The sequence below is a fragment of the Myxine glutinosa genome, chromosome 14 (genome assembly GCF_964187855.1).
Source record: "Myxine glutinosa chromosome 14, kmMyxGlut1.1, whole genome shotgun sequence".
Lineage (NCBI taxonomy): Eukaryota > Metazoa > Chordata > Myxini > Myxiniformes > Myxinidae > Myxine > Myxine glutinosa.
The window spans coordinates 12,758,185-12,773,435 of NC_136274.1; the positions used below are offsets into that span (position 1 = coordinate 12,758,185).

Consider the following 15,251-nt stretch of genomic DNA (forward strand, 5'->3'; position numbering starts at 1 on the left):
ACAATCTGTCAATTTCCCGACCCGGATCTCAGCCAATGGAGTATCTTCTCTTCTTGACTTGGTTATGACAAACTTCCCTGCTAATGTCTGCTGCTCTTCTTCTGCTCCAATCGGTTCTTCTGATCATGTGCTTGTCAAAGTGGACATCTCTCTGGCCATTCTCAGAGAGCCTCCTCAGCGTCGTCGAGTCTGGCATTTCACTCAGGCCGAATGGGGGGTCTTCAAGCAGCCATCAATCGTCTGGAGTGGTCTCCCATCTCCACTGCCTCTGACATCAATTCTTCCTGGGAATTCTTCCAAAGCAAATTGCTCTCTCTCATGCACAGATTTATCCCATCTCGTCTTCAGTTGTCTTACCCTTCCTCCCGTCCATGGTACACTGAATCTTGTGGTGAGGCAGTTGCCCTGAAACAACTTGCCTTTGCCTCTTGGAAGGCTAATCCAACTGAAGGCAATCTCAGTTCCTTCCACCAAGCTCGGAACAAGTGTGTGTCTACCCTCAGGAGTGCCAGGAAGCACTATCTCTCCACACTCAAGAATGAACTCTCAAACCTGTCTCCTTCCTCCAAATCCTGGTGGCGTCTGGTCAAATCCGTTTCTGGTGTTTGTTCCCCCTCCATCCCCTCCCTTACCTCAAACGGCCACACAGTTGACATCGCACGTGACAAAGCCGAATGCCTCAACTCTGTGTTTGCCTCAAAATCTTTAGTCCCAACCCCATCTCTCTCTGTTCCCACCTTTACCAGTCGAGCCCAACTGCTCCTGGACTCTGTGTCCTTCTCTCCTGACAAGGTGGAGGAGTTTTTGTCTAACCTCGACTCTGATTCTGCAACTGGACCAGACGGCATCAGCCCACGGGTCCTAAAATCCTGCTCTGCCGCTCTATCTCTCCCTCTCTCTGTTCTTTTCACCCTCTCTTTTGTTCAAGGTCATCTGCCAGCATCCTGGAAATCAGCAAACATTACCGCTTTACACAAAAAGGTGCAAAAACAGATCCTTGCAACTACAGACCAATCAGCCTGCTCCCAAATATCAGCAAAGTCATGGAATCCATCATTGCTTCGGATATGAAATCTTTCCTCTTCTCCAATGGCTTGATCTCTGATCATCAATTTGGATTCAGACCAGGTCACTCTACTCTGGACATGCTGCTTCTGCTGTCTCAACAATGGATGGAGGTCCTCAATGCCAAACAGGAAATCAGAGCTGTCTCCCTTGACATATCACGTGCCTTCGATACTGTCTGGCACCCAGCTCTGCTCACCAAACTCTCCTCCTATGGTATCCATGGAAATCTCCATGCATGGCTTGCGGACTTCCTCTCTGGTCGTAGTCAACGTGTGGCCCTGAATGGATTTCTCTCATCTCCCCTTCCTGTTCAGGCTGGAGTTCCCCAAGGCAGTGTTCTGGGCCCTGTGCTTTTTCTGGTCTTTATCAATGATCTCTCCGACTCTCTGGAAAATCCTCTCTATCTCTTTGCTGATGACTCCACTCTCTGCCGCTCCATTCCTCTTCCCTCAGATCGGCAGTCTGCAGCCTCCTCACTCTCTGAAGACTTGGACAAAATCAGAGACTGGTCAAACAAGTGGAACATGTCTTTCAATCCGGACAAATCTCACACTCTTACTATGTCTCTCCGAAAAGATCGACTGGACAACCCTCCCATCTACTTTCTCAACAATCCTCTCCAAGAAGTTCTGTCGCTCAAGCTTTTGGGTCTCACTATCTGCCATGATCTTTCTTGGGAAAACTACATTTCCAAGCTGGCCTCCAAAGCCAGTCGCCGACTGGGCATCCTCCGTCGTGCGAAGTCCTTCCTCGGCACACCTGAGCTCCTCACCACATACAAGGCTTTCATCCGCAGCTCAATGGAATACTGTTCTCCCCTATGGGCCGGTGCTCCTGCCTCACACCTAGCTCGTCTTCACGCTGTTGAAACCAAAGCTTTCAGAATTATTGGAATCTCCCGCGATGAAGCTATCTCTGAGGGCCTTTCACTCACTCACCGCAGGCAGGTAGGTGGTCTTTCTGTCTTCTACCGACTGCTCGCCGGCCTTGCACCCCCAGCTCACTCTGTGCTCTGTCCCCCAAATATTCCTACAGGTCGCACAAGATCTGCCTGCAACCCTCTGATGGTTAAACTGCCGAAATCTCGGCTCTCTGCTCACCTTCACTCTTCCATTCCTCTTTTCTCCCGCCTCTGGAACAAACTCCCTCACTCCCTTCAATCCCACTCCTCCCTCTTTAAAACAGCTGTTCACCACCATCTCTTATCTTCCCCCATCCAAAACCTTGATCTTTTCTTCCCCCATGAATTCACCCCAGATCCACTTTTTTGAAATACCAACTTCTTTCCTGGAAGTCCTGGCAGTGTCCATATGTTTTATACCTCTCCCACTCCCCCCCCCCCCCCTCCCATGCCCCCCCCCAAAGCCCTCTCCCTCTCTCAGATCTCTCGATGTTTCCATGTCTCTCGGTCCCTGCTCTCAAATGTTGTGTTTGTGTCCTTCCCCCTCTCTCACCATCTTGTCTACCGCTCACGATGTTATATGTGTCGGTTTGTCTTTCAGTGTGATTAATGTTCGCTCTTTCACGAGCCTCGATCTTGTATACAAAAAAAATTAAAAAAAAAAAAAATTAAACAAACATGTTTCTCAAAAATATGAATCCATTGATATTAAGTTTGTCTTTCATTAACCAAAATGCAGGTCAATGTGAACCAGGCTCATATAATATGGCGTTTTGTCCTCTTTTTTTTTACTCAGGATGGACTAGGACCATTTTGCTTCCTCTTCTTCCTCATCGACTGCGTGGCAACTGCAATTTTCACATTCTTCTTCATCCCCGAGACGAAGAACCGCTCTTTCCTCGAGATTTCGTCCTACTTTCAGCGGCACAACAGGAAGGTCTACGTTGAGCCAGAATGCACAGAACTTTCTAGAGTGAACATCAGGAGGACTTAAGCTAAATAACACGCGCATCCCAATGATTCTGATCTCCTCAGACCCGCCCTGACCTCCGACACCTTGATATTCACCAAATTGCATAAACCATTCTCAACGTCACATTCCAGATTATTTCCTACACCAGGTGTAAAGTTTTAATTTCTTTTTCCGAAGAATGTAAAAGTTCATATTGCATGCCATGATCAAAAGAATTCTTCGGTTGGTGCGGTTCGCTCACCTGTGATTTATTGAAGGCCACCTGCAATGCAGGTGTATTATCATCATATTGAAGGTTTAGATGAGGACCAAATCTCATGAAATTCTTGATTAGGGCTTTCACTGATTTCCTTAATTTATCATCAAAGCTTTCTGAACGACATGACCACCTGTGACCATGACTTGAGCTTGTAACGACCCTGCGTAACCAGGTAGAACATCCGATGTGAACTTTGCGGAGTTTGCGTAGTTGGAGATCACTGTAATGTTCAGGTTCAGCAATGCGACATTTCTGTTTTTTTTTGTATACAAGATCGAGGCTCGTGAAAGAGCGAACATGAATCACACAAAAAGTCAAACCGACACAACAACAACATGCATTTTAAAAGGCCATTTTCCCTGCTAGAGCGGGGGGTGGCCTTGAGGTCCCCATGGCAATCTTCTCCATTTTGCCCTATTTTATGCATCTCTCCTTGTTAACCCCCTTGCCCGCATTTCTTCTTCCACCATCTTTAGCCAAGTCTTTCTCGGTCTTCCACGTCCTCTACTTCCTTCTACATTCATTTCCATCACTCTTCTCAACCAGTCACTTTCATCCTTCCTCAACACATGACCAAACCATCTCAACCTGTTCCTCTTCACAGCATCAATCACAGGCTCTATTCCCATCATCTTTTGCAATTCATCATTTATCTTCCTCTCTCTCAACGATACTCCGCACATCCATTGAACCATTCGCATTTCCACCCTTTCCAACCTTCGTTGCTGCTCCACGTTCATTACCCATGTCTCGCTCCCATAAATCAAAACACTTCTCACACATGCAGCATACACCTTTCCGTTCAGCTTCAACGACACTCCCCTCCTCATCAGCACGCCACTCAGTTCCCGAAACTTCTTCCATGCACATCTCACTCTAGCAACCGTTGCCGAGTCTGATCCACCTTCTCCATTCAGCATGTCTCCGAGGTAGCAAAATGTTTTCACACCTTCCAGCTTCATGCCGTCTCCAAGATCCAACTCAACATTTCCTCCATCTGCAGCTCCCTCTGTGCACACCTTACATTTGAATGTAGCTGTCACACTGGTTAATGACCCTCTCAGACCACTACATTTTTGATGAACCCACTCAGCGCACATTGTACATTGAATGGAGTTCACTCCGACACCCTTCCTGCACACAGCACAGGGCCACTTCCCAGTTCTTTCCACCTCACCACATGCTTTACCACTTGCCATCAACTTCGTCTTTCCGATATTCACCTTCAGACCTTTTGTCTCCATACATTCCTTCCACTTGTTCATCTTTTCCTTTAGTCCATCCATACTTTCCGCAATCAACACCAGATCATCTGCATACAACAACTCCCACGGTAAACCCTCCTTTACGTTCTGAGCCAGCACCTCCATCACAGCTACAAATAGTAGTGGACTTAGTACCGACCCCTGATGCACTCCCACCTTCACCTCAAACTCACCACTGTTCCCGTCCTTCGTCCTTACAGCTGTGCGCGCTCTTTCGTACATTGCCATCACTACTCTGATCAACCATTCCTCCACTCCTAACTTTCTCAATGCCCATGTCAATACTTCACGTGGAACCCTATCGAATGCTTTCTCCAGATCAACAAACCCAAGAAACAACTTCTTCCTCTTCTCCACGTACTTCTCCTGCAACTGCCTCACAATGAAAAGTGCGTCTGTCGTTCCTCTTCCTGGCATAAATCCAAACTGCATTTCGTCGATCTTCACTTTCTTCCTTATCCTCCTCTCCAACACCCTTTCCAATACCTTCATTCCTGTCAAACCGACAAAAGTTTCTGTCAAAAGTCAAACCGACACATAAAACACAAAATAAGGGGAGCGGTAGACAAGATGGGGAGAGAGGGGGAAGGACACAAACACAACATTTGAGAGCAGGGACATTGAGAGAACTGTGGGAGGGAGAGGGCTTGGGGGGAGGTGGGAGAGGTATAAAACATGTGGACACTGCAAGGACTTCCAGGAAAGAAGTTGGAATTTCGAAAAAGTGTATCTGGGGTGAATTAGCGGGGGTAGAAAAGATCAAGGTTTTGGATGGGGGAAGATAAGAGATGGTGGTGAACAGCTGTTTTAAAGACCTGGAGGGAGGAGTGGGATTGAAGAGAGTGAGGGAGTTTGTTCCAGAGGTGGGGAAAAAGGGGAATGAAAGTGAAGGTGAGCAGAGAGTCTTGATTTTGGCAGTTTAACCATAAGAGGGTTGCTGGCAGATCTTGTGCGACCTGAAGGAATATTTGGGGGACAGAGCACAGAGAGAGCGGGGGGAGCAAGGCCGGAGAGGAGTCGGTAGAAGAGAGAAAGACCACTAACCTGCCTGCGGTGAGTGAGTGAAAGGCCCTCGGAGTCAGCTTCATCGCAGGAGATTCCAATGATTCTGAAAGCTTTGGCTTCAACAGCGTGAAGCTGAACTAGGTGTGAGGCAGGAGCACCAGCCCAGAGGGGAGAGCAGTACTCCATTGAGCTGCGGATGAAAGCCTTGTATGTGGTGAGGAGCTCAGGTGTGCCTAGGAAGGACTTCGCACAACGGAGGAAGTATTGACGTATTGACGTTCACAAGTATTGACGTTTTTTTTAAATTAAATCTTATTTTACCTTCACTCCTTAACGATGGACGATGATGTATTTGAGGAGGAAAAGAGCAGCTGGTGAAATGACCGCAGAACAAAGACGGTGTTCGACATTTTTAAATGTTGCAACTATTTTGCACTGAGCGTCTTACACAACAGAATTGCCTCGGCTTACCAAGGCCGATTTATACTTGAGGACACACGTGTGAACATAGACACCGGAAAGGTGGAGGTAAGGAGCTGCTCGGCCATGTCCTCCAAACCCTTACTTTGGTGAAGCGAATAAGCAATACCTGAAACTATCAGCACCTGAAAGCACTTTATCGGTTTATTGGATGATTTATAACTCCATTGATTTTATTGTAATTTTTAATTAAAATACATCTGTTGAGAAAACCTGGAATGGCCTGGTACTGCGAGCAGAGGCAGCAATTCTAATGTTGAGAAAACCTGGAATGGCCTGGTACTGCGAGCAGAGGCAGCAATTCTAATGTTGAGAAAACCTGGAATGGCCTGGTACTGCGAGCAGAGGCAGCAATTCTAATGTTGGAATTAATGAAACGAGACATTTCTCAAGCTTGAACTACAAAAGTGTTTGATGATTAAATTGGAAGTTCATAGAAGATGTTGTTGGTGAATTTTTTTTTGGAATTGCTTTACAGGCAAAAACTGGAACGGACCTGGTGTGTGTGTGTGTGTGTGTGTGTGTGTGTGTGTGTGTGTGTGTGTGTGTGTGTGTGTGTGTGTGTGTGTGTGTGTGTGTGTGTGTGTGTGTGTGTCACGCTTTATTTTAAAGGGCTCAAATACTGTCATCAAATAATAAATCAAAGCTCATGTTGCGAAGCGAACAATCGATTTACTTCAAACATAGATTTGTGTCGTTAAGAATAATAATTCTGGGTTTTACCGCCTTTGACGCAGCGTCTATTACACCACCCCATGTAACACGTTACATTAGTTATTTGTGCTTGTTGTTTGTATCCTTTATGACATCCATAACAGTCAGTTTCCTGTTTGCAATGATTATCAATTTTATTTCACAACCAGGCAGACAGAGTAAAATAATAATCTCACTACTCTCTGCCCATGTCCGACCAGGACAAATTCAGAGACAAAGTAATGCGAAACGGCAAACTTCCCATTTCTTCCATTCAAGTTCCGATTCGTGTTCAAAATACAACTTTTGATTGAAATAATCTGTTCCTCGATCGTAACATGACGATCATCAACTGATAAGACGGACGTGAACCAATTGCCATTGAAACAAAATTGTACATTTTATATTAATAATCAATATACCACGGTATTTTTTCTTACAAATTGTAATCAAGCGTGACACTCAAGGACTCATATCCCCTGCCAAGGATTGATGACACCCTCGATGCCGTTGCGGGCTCAAATTGGTTCTCAACTTTGGACCTCAAGAGTGGGTATTGGCAGGTGGAGATGGATAGGGCAGGGAAGGAGAAAACGGCATTTTCCACAGGTAAGGGGCTGTATCAGTTCACTGTGATGCCGTTTGGTTTGTGTAACACCCCCGCCACCTTTGAAAGATTGATGGAGCATGTACTGGGCGGCATGCCATGGCAATCATGCCTGGTATACCTGGATGACGTCCTAGTACATGCCAAAACGTTCCCCCAGGCAGTAGCTAATTTGGACCAGGTGTTCGGGTGCCTCAGACAGGCAGGGTTGAAGCTGAACCCGAGTAAGTGCACTTTGTTTGCAAGAGAGGTGGCCTATCTAGGTCACGTGATCGGCCACGAGGGGGTAAAAACGGACCCAGACAAAATTAAAGCGGTAGAGGAGTGGCCCGCACTACGTACCATCAAGGAGGTGCGGGGATTTTTGGGACTCTGCTCCTACTACCGGCGCTTTGTGGCGAAATTTGCGGAGTTGGCCCGTCCCCTCCATCGGCTTACGGAGAAGGGGACGCGATTTAAATGGACACGGGAGTGCCACGAGGCCTTCCAAAAATTGAAGGGGTGTCTAACATCCGCACCCCTTCTAGCTTACCCCACTAGCAACGGGGCATTTACCCTGGACACGGATGCGAGCCAGGAAGGATTGGGCGCAGTTTTGTCTCAGACACAGGAGGGCGTGGAGAGAGTGATTGGTTACTATAGTCAGGCCTTAAGTAGGCCCGAGCGAAATTATTGCGTCACTCGCAAAGAGTTATTGGCTATGCTGGCTGCCATGAACCATTTCCACCCGTACCTGTACGGGCGGAAATTTTTGGTTAGAACTGACCATTCCTCCTTGCAATGGCTCCTTCGGTTCAAGGAACCGGAGGGCCAAATTGCAAGGTGGTTGGAAAAGTTGCAGCAGTACGATTTTGATGTGGCCCATAGGGCCGGGAAGGCCCATGGTAATGCGGACGCACTCTCTCGGCGTCCTTGTCTGGGGGAAAACTGTAAATTTTGTGCGAGACACGAGGAGAGGGAGCAATTGGGCGATTCTGCCCCGATTCTCGTCGTCCGGGCAACCCGGGTGAGAGGGCCAATTTTGCCACTAACCGCGGACGAGGAATTTGGAGATTTGGCATGGAGCACGGCCCAGCAGGAGGATCCTGTCCTGGGGCCGGTGTTCAATTGGGTCAAATTGGGGCAAAGACCAAAGGGGGAAGAGGTCACCCCCCTCGGGGCGCAAACAAAGGCGTATTGGGCTCAGTGGCAGACCCTGGAGTTGAAAGGCAACATCTTATATCGCAAGTGGGTGGAGGTTCCCTCTGATAGAACTTCCTGGCTGGTGATAGTCCCAGACAAATTCAAGAACGTCATCTTACAACAGGTGCATGGTACCCGCTCCGGCGGCCATTTGGGCAGGACAAAGACAATATCTCGGGTCCGCCGGAGGTTCTATTGGGTGAATATGGGGCGCGACATACAGGACTGGTGTCGGAGATGCGACGCCTGTTCTGCCAAAAAGGGACCAGCACGGAGGATGAGGGCCCCCCTCCAATTACACCAGATGGGGGCCCCCCTTGAGCGGGTGGCTATGGATATTCTAGGACCGCTGCCCCGCACCCGCCAAGGTAATAAGTATATCCTCGTTGTAATGGACTATTTCACCAAGTGGCCGGAGGCCTATGCCCTCCCCAACCAAGAAGCAGGGGTGGTAGCACAGGCCTTCGTAGAAGGATTTGTATGTCGGCACGGGATTCCACAGGAGCTGCACACCGATCAGGGTCGAAATTTTGAGAGCCAATTACTAAAAGATGTGTGCAGACTCCTGTCAATTCGGAAAACAAGAACCACGCCCTTGCGGCCACAATCTGACGGGATGGTGGAACGGTTCAACAGAACATTGATACAACAACTGGCATTGTTCACCACCACCCGTCAGGATGACTGGGACAAACATCTCCCGTACCTGTTGATGGCCTACCGAACTAGCCAGCACGGGGCCACCGCATGCAGTCCAGCGTTGCTAATGTATGGGCGGGAGTTACGGGCTCCCGCCGACTTGCTATGCGGTCCCGTGCCAGACACCACGGATACACCGCCGAGGGAGGGTTACGCACGTCACCTGGAGGAAGGCATGGAGCGGGTCCATGCCTTCGCCCGCCGCCAGCTCCATCTGGCGGGGGCCAAGATGAAGCTTAGGTACGACGACCGGAGCCAGGGGAGTCAATACGCTCCGGGGATGAAGATTTGGTTCTTTAATCCCCGGAGGCGGAAGGGCAGGTGCCCGAAACTCACCTCCCCCTGGCAAGGCCCGGGAGTCGTCCTGTCGCAAATCTGTGACGTGGTCATTAAAATCAAAATAGGGCCACGGGCCCCCCCTCGGATCGTCCATGCCGACCGGATAAGACCTTATGCCGGCGAGCAGGCGCCCTCATGGATCGCCTCGGCTCTAGATGCCGAGGCAGGACCCAGTACCTCTTGCGACGGGGGCTCGTAGCGTCAGAGGACTGGGGGGGAGTATAGTGGGAACGCCCCCCATGTGGTGGGATGGCAACTCTGTCATCCCTCACAGGGTGGGGCAAATGCGCTATAGATTATGGGGTGTATGGCAGTGAAAACTAGCCCGGGTGGGTTAGGATATATCGTGTGTAGGGATCTAGCGAAGATGACATTAGGTAACGTTAAGGTTAGTTAGTGACTGATACCTGTAGTGGGGACGCAGGTAGTTTAGTGTGGATGATAATGACGTGGGAGCGCAATAGTTTAAAGGGACGACTGGGAAGCGCAAGTTTCAGAGGGGAGTAGTTAGATGAGATGATGCTGTGTGTTTGAAAATTGAACAGGTGTGATTGAACAGGTGTGATTGCACAGGTGTGCAACTGAACAGGTGAATGGAGCAGTGTATGAGGGAGTAGTGGTGATTGCGTGTTGTGCTGACCAAATGGTCCAGGAAGAAAGGAGGGTGCAGGTGGCACCAGGTATGATTGCACAGGTGTGCAACAACAGGTGAATGGAGGACAGGTGTATGGAATAAATGGTATGGAGTATTGGAATGGATGGTCATGGAGTGAGTATGGTGGAAATTGTGGAGTGGAGTGGATGGTGCGAAGGTGTGAATGGGGGAAGAGTGGACCCCCATCACGGATACCCGGGGCGGGTAGTGTAAGTGTTAGGTAGAGGGTACAGGTAAATTGTGGTTGGATATTGGCATCTGTGGTGCGGGTGAAAGAATGGTCTTTGGATGGGTGCATTAGTGTTGTGGAAATGGCTGGGCGTGTAGCCTGTTAGTGTGTGTAGTTGGTTGGGCACTCCACCACTGTGAGGATGTCGGCCAGGTGAGGCCGCAGGTGGGCTCTGGGAGCCGGTAGTAGTTGTTGTGGATGGGGCCCGAGGATCCGGAGGACGGACCCGGGTAGCCCAGTGCCAGAGGGCACCGAGTGGGGTGACAGAGCCAGGAGGGGCTTTCCCCAGTTAGTTAGGTTAGGGTGAGGAGCTAGGTAAGCTCGGGTGGCAACTGCAGTGGTGGAGGTGTGCAGGTGGGTAGACCTGCTGGGAGAGCTACATGTCGCAGCCCAGAAATTGTGCGAGGGCACCGGGAGATGAATCGGGGGAGTGAGACCCCAAATTGAGAAGCACCACAGTTTGGTCAATGGGAATTGGTTTTTAGAACCCATAGTGTAAGTTGGCCAATGGATTGGCAGGGAGAGACCCCGGGTAGTGTAAAGTGTGTTAATGTCATTTAGAAAGTAGTTAGGATGAAGTCTCCTCGCACCATCTGCATCCACTCACCTGAGGTGACAGGAACTCCACACCATGCCATGTTTTGATTATTTTTTTACTGTGCAAATGTTTGGAATGTGAGACGCATCATGACGTGGGTGTGACATTGTGCTTTGATGTTCCATCTCTTCCTCCTTATGAGGATTGATGATGAATTTGGTGATGGCAAATTTTGAAGTAGAGGGATTGGGGAGACGAATTTGGTATAGGGGAAATATGGGGAAGACGTGACAGTAGTGACGAATTTGTAAATGGGTAGATTTTGTAAATATGGGGTAAGGGCAAGGGTAGTGTAGGTGACATGGGGGTGACGTACGGTAGGGACGAGCTTTCTCACTTCGCCCTCCGTACGCATTTCGCCTTGCATTGCCTTATTGATGTGTACCCTTGTGACCTTACCCCTCGCTCAATTGTCCCTCTTTTGTCTCCCACATGACCTGTGCGCCATTGGGCGCTGAGGGGAGCGTGCGTGGGTCGGCCATTGTGCGCCCGAAATTCCCAGAACCAGCTGTCTGCATCAATGCACCACATTATGGACCACATGCCTGTGGCCGAGCACCACTTATGGACCCCATGGGTTGGGGCATGGCCCCTCTGCTGGAACTGGCCATGAGGGCCTGAAATCTTACTGGCGGACCTTGGCCACAGGGCACCGATGCCCCACAGGTGAACCACACGTAGTCGGCCCTGTGGGCCATAAATAAAGAAAATAAAAAGGACACATTGGGCACACTTTATTGCAACTAGGCCGCCAGTAAGAAAATGAAAATGACAACATCTGGAAGACCAAATAATAATAACCAGCAGAGGGAGCCGAAGAGCAAGAGACCACCTGCAGGGTTAGGGGTTGTTGAATTTATTTTTGTTGAACACTCTTGAACAATGGTGACTGCACCGATTGGTGCTTGGGTGCTTGTATTGGTGCGTTTTTGGGTGCTTTAATGGTGCGTCGATGCAGAGCAGACTGTCTCCCCCCCAGAAAGAACAATCACAGGTCCTGGGTTAGTTTTGTAAATAAAAATAGCGTCATTGTAAATAATGCTCCCCACCGTCAGTGTGTAGTTTGAAGACCATTCCGCAATTCGGTTAACTGTGGGCGTAAGTCTGTTAGGCAGGGTGCAATGGAGCAGCGGGACACATTTATTTATGTTTTAAAACTGTCGCACTCAGGGTCAGGTTAAAAGTAGAGGGAACTACACCTACGTGTCACACTAAATAAAAGTTGTAGGCCCGGGACGTGCCTAAGAGGAGGAGGGTGCAGTGTTGCGGAGATGAGGACTGTATTTTTTTGATTGTGTGCTGTATTATTATTTATTATTATTGTTTATTCTGCGCCCCCCTACCTCCGGAGCTGTGTAAAGGTGAAAGGGCATCCCATAATTAGTCCACAAGCATACACGTCAGCCAAATAATAGAATACCCCTGTTTGATAGTTATCTCTTATTCTGTGTTTTAGGGTAAGGCTGTGTCTCCCATTAATTGAAGTACTCCATTGCACCAGTGAAAGAGAATAGATCCCCTTTCATTCCCATCCCCAAAATCTCCATTTCCTTTTACATCCCCTCTCGTGATTGCCAACCCTCGATTGCCAATTACCTCCCCTCCAATAACCGCCATTGACCACGAGGCAGGGTCGGAGAAGAAAGGCGTGTCTCCACCTCGTCATAGAGGGGAAGAGGGGCGTGCCTGCCCGTCGTCATCAAGGGCGGAGCCCGAGGGTCGCGCGACCAACCAGGGCCGAGGTGAGCACCCCGATGGGCGTGTCCAAAAGGCCGGCGGCTTAATCGCCGGAGGCGCTATAAAAGGCGCGCACGCAAGAAGCAAGAGAGAGAGTCGTGAAGAGGCAGTCAGTGGAGTCGGTGGTCAGTTGGTTGCGTTGGTTGCGGTGAGGAGTCGGTGGTGGTGGTCAGTTGGTTGCGTTGGTTGCGGTGAGGAGTCGGTGGTAAAGAGTGAGCGGACCAAGAAAGAGTTGAGGGTTTGGACCAGACGAGTCGGACAAGGCCTGGCAAAGCACGCGACGTCCACAGCAGCCACAACAGCAGCTTGGGGGCCTGAACGGCGGTTTGGAGCAGGGCCGTGAAGGAACGGCGGCTGCTAAACGCGCCGGTTGTGCTGCAGGACCCCCTTGGACCTTCCTCTCCCTCCAGCCATCCACCTCCTGCCTTTCCACCCTTCTTGTGTACGTGAGTTTGGTCTGTTTGTTCTGTCCTGGGTTAATTAAGCTTGTATAAGTTAATAATTGCACTGTGTCTCTGATTCTTCTGTATATTATTTTATTATCTTTCCTTCTCCTTGGTTACTTTGAGCATGTAAATAGTAGGAATAAATTTAGTAGTATTTCCAACCTTTTTGTCTTCTTCTTCTTCTTCACATCCGTGTCGCCTTTGTCTTTTCCCTATTGAATAGCTGCGGTGCGATCTGGTCAACGTCGGGTGGAATCGGGCCAATTGGGGATCCTGTAACGGTCGCGGTTGGACCATCCGCTCGGCCCATTATAACACCTAAACCGCGATCAGTAACAATATTATACATCACTATTTTACTAAAACCACACAAATGTATCCAAAATATATTTAACCAATGCACTGAAACCTTCCAGAACAGAAGTTCACAGCACCTCCTTGAGTCAGCCACGGCACCTAGCAGCAGAACGTGTCCATGCGGTTGTTGAGGGTGTCCATGCAGTTGTTGAGCGTGTCCATACAGCTGAGCGTGTGAGCGTGTCGATGCAATTGTTGAGCGTGTCCATACAGCTGAGCGTGTCCATGCGGTTGAGGGTGTCCGTGTTGTTGAGCGTGTCCATACAGCTGAGCGTGTCCATGCAGTTGTTGAGCGTGTCCATACAGCTGAGCATGTCCATACGGTTGAGGGTGTCCGTGTTGTTGAGCGTGTCCATACAGCTGAGCGTGTCCATGCAGTTGTTGAGCGTGTCCATACAGCTGAGCGTGTCCATAAGGTTGAGGGTGTCCGTGTTGTTGAGCGTGTCCATGCGGTTTAGCGTGACAGTGTGGTTGAGCGTGTCCATGTGGTTGAGCGTGTCCATGTGGTTTGGCGTGTCCATGCGGTTGAGTGTGTTCATGTGGTTTGGCGTGTCCATGCGGTTGAGTGTGTTCATGCAGTTCATGTCTGTCTGTTTGTTTGTCACTGGCCTACAGGTCACAATTCTAAACCGATCGTCATGAAACTTCACGAGGTTGTAGAGGTCGTCACAATTGAGAAGCCTATTGATTTTGAGGTCAAAGGTCATCTGGAAGTCAAATTTCTAAAATCGCCATTTTTTATCCGATTGACTTGAAAATTGAACAGCATTTGCATATTGTCAATAAATTGGAAAACCAACTATTTTTGAGGTCAAAAGGTCAAACTACCAAAATTCGTATTGTGCGTACATCTAGGCCATCTTGCTCGCCCAACAGAACAGTATTGACCTCTTTAAGAAAAAGAAAAAAAAGAATCTCAAAGGCTGGGAGATGACACTCGGAACACACGTGATCAACATTTCAACAATGAAATGATTTTAATCCATAAGATGATTCACAGTGCATTCTCCACTTCCTGAATGTCAGACATGACAGGGGGGTAATTCATTGCTGAAACACCAGCACAGTCATCTTCGGAGCCTTCCCATCACCCCTTTTAGGTTGAGCAATTCTGAAATAATGAAGATGACTTTCGGAAAAAATCTTCACCTTGTTAATAATAAATAATAATAATAAATCTTTATTGTCCCATATTCAGGGAAATTATTCTTTGGTGACACCGGAAGTTGACCATTAAAACATAAAACACAAAGGGAACAAGAAAACGAAATAAAAAAAGATATAAAATATGGAAGATGGACGAAACAGCAAAATGTCTCGGAATTTGAATTTAGCATTTGAATTGCACATGGGACAAATGACCTTTTGAAAATGTTCTTCTTCATCCTCCTTACACGAAAGCGTCTCCCTGATGGCAGTTTTTCAATAAGTCCGTTCAAGAAATGACTTTCATCAGTACACACCTTGCTCACAAGTATAGACTCCAGACTAGTTGAAGGCCCACCTACAGCTTTAAATGCCAGTGTAATGACCTTTCTCAATCGTGACTTATTCCACACATTAAGATAACCGCACCAGGAAATCAAATTAAATGATAAAACACTGATCAGTAAGGAATTTGTTAACATCCGCATCACACGAGAGCTAACACCAAAGGAATTCAACTTCCTGAGAAGATACAATCTCTGCATTGATTTCTTGTACACAGCATCAGTATTTCCATCAAAAGTTACCTTGTTATCAATAAAGGTGCCCAAG

The 15,251-nt window shown here is 48.4% G+C and overlaps 1 protein-coding gene across 1 annotated transcript in view; it reads left to right on the forward strand.

The window, feature by feature from the left end:
• Positions 1-4,075, forward strand: part of LOC137439443 (solute carrier family 2, facilitated glucose transporter member 11) — a 95,689-nt gene extending 91,614 nt beyond the window's left edge. The window contains exon 12 of the mRNA XM_068135201.2: positions 2,766-4,075. Coding sequence (XP_067991302.2) covers positions 2,766-2,963 — 198 coding nt within the window. The 3' untranslated portion in view covers positions 2,964-4,075. The remainder of the gene's footprint in view (positions 1-2,765) is intronic.
• The last annotated feature ends 11,176 nt before the right edge of the window (positions 4,076-15,251 follow it).